At 31.6% G+C, this 6,244-nt stretch overlaps 1 protein-coding gene across 2 annotated transcripts; it reads left to right on the top strand.

The window, feature by feature from the left end:
* Positions 1–3,077: 3,077 nt before the first annotated feature.
* Positions 3,078–5,760, top strand: LOC129293615 (photosystem II D1 precursor processing protein PSB27-H2, chloroplastic). 2 transcript variants are annotated; one of them, XM_054931672.1, is made up of 4 exons: positions 3,078–3,188; positions 3,282–3,460; positions 4,343–4,792; positions 5,082–5,760. In XM_054931672.1, exons 2-4 carry the CDS (start codon positions 3,344–3,346, stop codon positions 5,217–5,219), a joined length of 705 nt encoding a protein of 234 aa, XP_054787647.1. In that variant the 5' UTR covers positions 3,078–3,188; positions 3,282–3,343; the 3' UTR covers positions 5,220–5,760. The 2 variants fall into 2 exon arrangements, with proteins under 2 accessions (XP_054787647.1, XP_054787648.1); XM_054931673.1 differs by having other exon boundaries at positions 4,392–4,792.
* The last annotated feature ends 484 nt before the right edge of the window (positions 5,761–6,244 follow it).

Below are 6,244 nucleotides of genomic sequence, written 5' to 3' on the forward strand. Positions count from 1 at the left end.
AAAAGAATAAATTGATCTCTAAAATATATATGGATTAGGAGCATTTAGGACTCTAAGCTCATTATTTATACAATATGTCCCTTCAACTTTTGAAAAATGTGTGATTCAGCTCCTGCCATTAAAAAAAAAAAGTTAGTTTTGAAACCAAAGAAGGACCACAAATTTTACATAAAAGGATAAAAAAAATTTGTCATTTTTTATATTTTTTAATATTTTTTTCTATTAATTTCTGATTAACTATCAATTAAAGTTAACTTTTATTAACAGTAGGAGTCAAATTACATCATTTTTAAATGTTAGAGGGGCACCTTACACAAACAATAAGTTTAAGATTACAACTGCTTCTGGATTAGGAGCCAATTTACTTATTTACTGTTATTTTTTTATATGGTTGATTTAAACTATAAATTATTATTTATAATTTAAGTCAAATCTTTACACGATAAGCTAGATATGATCCATTGATAACGAGGAATATTTATTGCAAAGGGTCTAAATTTTAAATTTCAAGTCAGAATGAAGCAGAAAGTTGGATTTAATTATTTTTTTTGTTATTCCAATATTATTAATTTTGCATTTTAGTTTGATCAGTTAATGTATTATATGAGAGGCTAATAATTTATGTCAATTTTAAATGTTAAAAAATCTGAGTCAAATTTATGGTAAATGCACTTAAATTATTTTTTTGAAAGTACAAATGATAAATTATATATGTATATATATTTATATATCAATGTATGCACACGTATCATTTAAGTTATATCCCTTTTTTTTTTTTGGCCTGAACATTTAAGTTATGTCTAAATGAACAATCAGTTATACCAGTGAATCCATGCTGGCATTTATTACAAAGTATCAAAATTTTAAATTTAAGTCAAATAAATCTAAAAAATAAGTTTAGTTAATTTAGTATTAACTTGTCCAATCATTATTAATTTTAATTTTTTTTGTTAAATTAATCTATGGGTAATTTTTCTAAGTCAAATTTAAAGGTTAAACAATTGCCAAACTTATTATGATAAATGCACGAATTATTAGCAATGATTCAGTATAATTTGATTCTTCTAAACGCTAATCAAACGACAACAAAGAGACATGCACCCAGAATCTTATTTCCGAAACTTCTTAATGCACCGAACAAACTTTTTAGATATGATTCATGAAGATAATTGTATATAATTAAAATAACCTGAATTAGCAGAATTAACCTGTACAAAGAGGATGATTCTGAAAATTGCATGTTGGAGAGTTTATCCACATGGTCGGTGCTCCAAAAAAAAAATCTCAAGAATCAAATTAAGAAATTATTTATTTTGAATTAAAGTGTATTTTTCTCCTTATATTTTTTTTTTTGAGGAGCCTGAGCACTCTGTATTAATAAGTGGGTATTTTTTATTCTAAATCATTTTTCTGATAAGCAAAAATCCCCTCTATTTTAGAAAATGGTTTAGAAAAAAAAACCCTACTTATTAGCATTGGATGCCCAACACTTCTTGAAAGAAAATACAAGAAAAAATAAAATTTTATTTAAAAACAAATATTAATGACTACTTTAATTTAAATAATAATTAATTTTCTTATGATAATAACTAAAACCGAACAAGCAATCACAACTTTTTCACTACAAATAATTTGCATAGGGGAAGTTGTCATTGCTTATTTCATTTTTGTCAAAAAAAATAGTCATTATTTAAACTAAAGTAGTCATAGATATTTATAATACTTGGATTTCAGTAAATAAAACATTTGCACAATAAAATTTGTAATTAGTTGTTCCATTTCAGTCACTATCAGAAAAAATAGTTATTATTTAAACTAAAATAGTTATTAATATTTATTTATTTTTATTTTAAACTAAGGGTATTTTAATTGACATCTGCATATTTTTAGAGGATTAAAGTGCACTTTTTTCCTTATACTTTCCTTCAAGGAATGTTGGACATCATATGCTATAAGTGAGGCATTTTTTTTAAATTATTTTTATAGGGCAAAAATCCCCCACTATAAACAAGTTATTAACGGAGGTAGACTTTTTTAAAGCTCATAATTAACATGTTTAGTAGGATGAATTGGCTAAAACTTGGAATTGGTGAGACCCACCTACATGGGACTAGTGAAACCCATGAGGAGGGTGGTACTAAAATTTTATTCTTGAGATTCAAAATTATAGACCAAAACACCCTCCTTTATCAAGTCAATTTTCTCGCTTGGCTTCTCCCTTCGATGTCCCTCCCATCATTTCTCCCTCTATCAACCTCCATCTCTAGTCACCTTCTTCATCTCCATCACGAGGATCTGATTCAATTCAAGAGGTGGAGAAAGGGCTAGGGTTTGATGGCAATAGAGAAGAAGAGATTTTTCAAGGTCTTATTTTTTAATTAATTATAAAAAGTATTATAGTCTTTTTATAATTTATGTTTAATTATAAAATAAAATGAAGTTAAGTATTCCTTGTAATTATTACTCCATACCAAACATAATTTTAAACTGTCAATTTCAATCTCAATCCCAATTCAATTTCAATTCTTTTAAATTTAGACTTGCATATTAAACAAAGCCTTAGCTCTTATTGAAAATGGTTTAAAGGAAAAAATATTTCACTTATCTAAAAAGAAAAAGAACAAGAATGAAAATGTATTTTAACACATGAAGCAAATTTATCTATAAGTATTTCTTATTAAAGTAGTGCAAAATTACATATGTATCATTATTTATAATTTAAATAGCATAAATTTGTAAGTGAAGTATGCGTATTTATCCCTAGTAGTTTAAAGGACGCAATGCTATTGGGAAAAAAGATTCCTCCTTTTCTTTTCTCTCCTTTTCCCTCTCTTTCTCAATCCCCACCATTCATCAAATTTATAATTAAAATAAATTTATTTAATAAAATAAAATAAAAGGTAATATACGGGTTGGGTCCTAAAGTTAATATGCGGGTCGGGAGGGAAACGGGGAGAAATGGAAGGGAGTAACCCACGCTATTGACCCTATCCTAAGGGTAATATGCGGGTCGGGTCCGGGCAATCTAGCACATATGGTGCACATCAAGGCGGCCCAATCGGGTCGATATCTCAAAACACATTCTCTCTCTCTCTCTCTCTCTCGTCCGAAGAAACAAAACAACAAAACCTCATCAGATTTTGCAATCTATCCATTCTTCAGTCTTCACCTTTAAAAAGTTAGAAAAGGTAAGCAAACACCTTCTCTGGTCATCTTCTCCGGTTAATTTTGCAGAGATAATGAAGGATTGTAAAATTGTGACGGTTTCCTTTGTTATGAAGGTGAAATGCTGTACTTTACCTGTAACATTGAAGAGGCTTTCCCCGCATGGTGCACTCGCTGAATGCAATTCAGCATCGTTGAGGTTCTTAAAAGAGAATGGCCGCTCTTCTTGCAACAAATACGTGCTCCTTTCTCAGTACCCATGCTATTAAAGGAGTCGAAAGATTGGAGAGCAAGGGTATGTGATATACATAACCGATTACTACTTCTCCCTTTTTCTCCATAATTTCATTTTTCTTCTTCTTTACGTTTACAGTGTTACCACAAGTGAAAAAGGAAACTGTAGAAAAAAAGTAGAATTAATCACAATACTGTTATTACAAAAAGGATCTACAATGCTTACTGCTAGAGTACTAGTTACCATTTCCTCATATTTAGAATGTACCAACATGTCCAACAAGTCCTTAGTTATCCTTAGCCTACATCGACTAAAACTTACTAGATCAACGTAGCTATCTTATGTCAGCGAACCTAGATTGTCTGTAGTCAATAGATGACTGCACCAGGTGCAGTCAAATGATTTCAGCTGTTGACTTAATGTCTCTGTTAACAACCGACCATGTGTCTTTCTTTTTTAAGAAAATAAAACCCCAATTTGAACTTTCACACATGGTAAAGGCCTTATTGAATAAATCTGGAGGAAGTAGTTGGATGAAAATGTTGATTTGGGAGGAAAATGAATGAAAAGAAGGATATTAGATACACATGTTTAAACGCGCCCTTTTGAACCTTTCAGGGCTTCACTTTCTTTTAAAAAGCATGTATGGCATGTTAATCAACGGCTGAAATTAATTGCCTCCACCTGGTTCAGGTCCCATGTAAGCATGTTAGATATGCTTTTCTTCAAATCCACTTTTGCTATGCTTTATGCATATAGTTTTGTGGTAATGATTGACTGGGTTTACCTTGCTGTTGTTGTCTAAACGCGTGTTAAAAACTTTATTGAAACCATACCATTGAATCACATATTCAAAAAAACATGCTTTAGCATTTTAACAATTGCAGCTTCTGCTTAATGGCATTATAGTAAAGTGACAAGATGTTCTTCTGATTTTGATAGTCACCGTATCGGCTGCTTTTCTTTCTTGACGGCTTCTGCAATATAACAGATAAACTACAATCCAGGTCTAATGTTGCAGTACCCTCCCCCAAAGCTTCGTCAAGTCGTAGGCATGCTTTGGTAAGTGCTGGAACTTCATTTGTTACCGTCACGTTATTATCTCCATTTCTGGCATGGGCTGAAGAGAAGGAAACTGCACAAAAGGAAGAAGATGCAGGATTTATAGATGCCATCAAATCATTATTTGATCCTAATGAGAAAACTAAGTCTGGGAAAATGTTGCCAAAAGCTTACTTAAAGTCAGCAAGAGAGGTAGTGAAAACACTACGTGAATCTTTAAACGAAGATCCTAATGATATTACCAAATTCAGAAGGACTGCAGATGCAGCAAAGGAATCAATTCGGGAGTATTTGAGCAATTGGACGGGGCAAAAAGCTGTTGTTCAAGAAGTATGCATCTATGACCAAACTACAACTCTTATATAGACTTGATTTACAGAATGAGTAGATTTAGCAAATTATGAATTAACATGTAAACAAGCAAAAGATATACTTAAAGTATTAAACTGACATGTTTATTTATAATTATTAGCTTGGTTTACTTAACTTTTTGTGCACATAGGATTGTTAAGAAATCTTCTTGATGGACATGTAATGAAAATTAAATTCTCTGGCTATTATGCATGTTCTTGCATTTTGCCACAAATATGTGATTGTTTTTTGCCTGGGTTACATGCAGGAATCATATGTTGAGCTTGAGAAAGCGATCAGAGCGTTGGCAGACTTTTACTCAAGGGCAGGGCCATCAGCTCCATTACCAGAAGAAGTTAAGTCTAAAATCTTGGATGATCTAAATATTGCTGAGGAATTTTTGTAGAGCATCTTCCAGCTGGTTTTGTAGAAATGGCATCATTTAACACCATGTGGATTAGATTGACAAGTTCCAATAGTGAATTTGTTCTCCAACAAGATACAACTTTCATACCCCAGGGGGCAAAAAAAAAAGATTTTCTGCTACTGTCTTTGTGAGTTTTACGTTTCAAGTATGAGAGTTTGATGCATTTGCTGCACCTTGAAAGCGAAAACTGCTACAAAGAGCAGCAAAGAAGTCATCATTAAATTTATCTGCGGATTCTATATAAAGGTGGGATAAGACTTCTTGTCATATTATATTATATATAAAAGGTGAATGGTTGGGCAAACAGAATAGCACAAGACTTTCCCTGTCATCGCCTAACTGAGGAAGAGTTTGTTGTCAAATACTCAGACATCTTTAATTGCTGAAGATATACCGTTCATGGACATCTTGATTTGTTTCTCACTAATTAGTATCCTGTTTGTAGTCTTAAAATTTCAAATCACGGAAGAAATTTCTTGAGATCAAGTATAAAGAGTAGCCAGATAGCAATTTCTTTGTTTTTCTTGACTTTGCAGTCAATGATGTCAGGGAATGTCAATAATCATGAATGAACTCAGAATGCAGTCAAATGCAAAACTTGCAGTTTGTTATCTTTCTGGTCAGACAATCTGGTCATGGTGTTGGTGCACAGATTATGGAACATAGCACTTGGCATTAAAAAGCTCAAATTACAAGAATAACCATTTTTGCTTGCCATTAAAGAAAATAATGCATCTATAGGCTACCGACAATTGTGAACTTTCCTTTCCAAAACAATATCATCTTCTTTCCTTCTAAAGCTTATCTGTAAATACTTTCCCAAACAAGATTATTGAACTGCTTGTCAAGAGGACACGCTATCACAATATAAACATTATAGTTTATCCACACACAAAAAATATTGCACATTATCTTTACCCAAAAATAATATTGCATATTATAAATTAAACAAACAGTACCTATGAGGATAGGACACCGGTATAATTAACAACATATAACCTCTG

Source organism: Prosopis cineraria, unplaced genomic scaffold, assembly GCF_029017545.1.
Source record: "Prosopis cineraria cultivar Desert tree isolate PC_DT_omini unplaced genomic scaffold, ASM2901754v1 PC14, whole genome shotgun sequence".
Classification (NCBI taxonomy): domain Eukaryota; kingdom Viridiplantae; phylum Streptophyta; class Magnoliopsida; order Fabales; family Fabaceae; genus Prosopis; species Prosopis cineraria.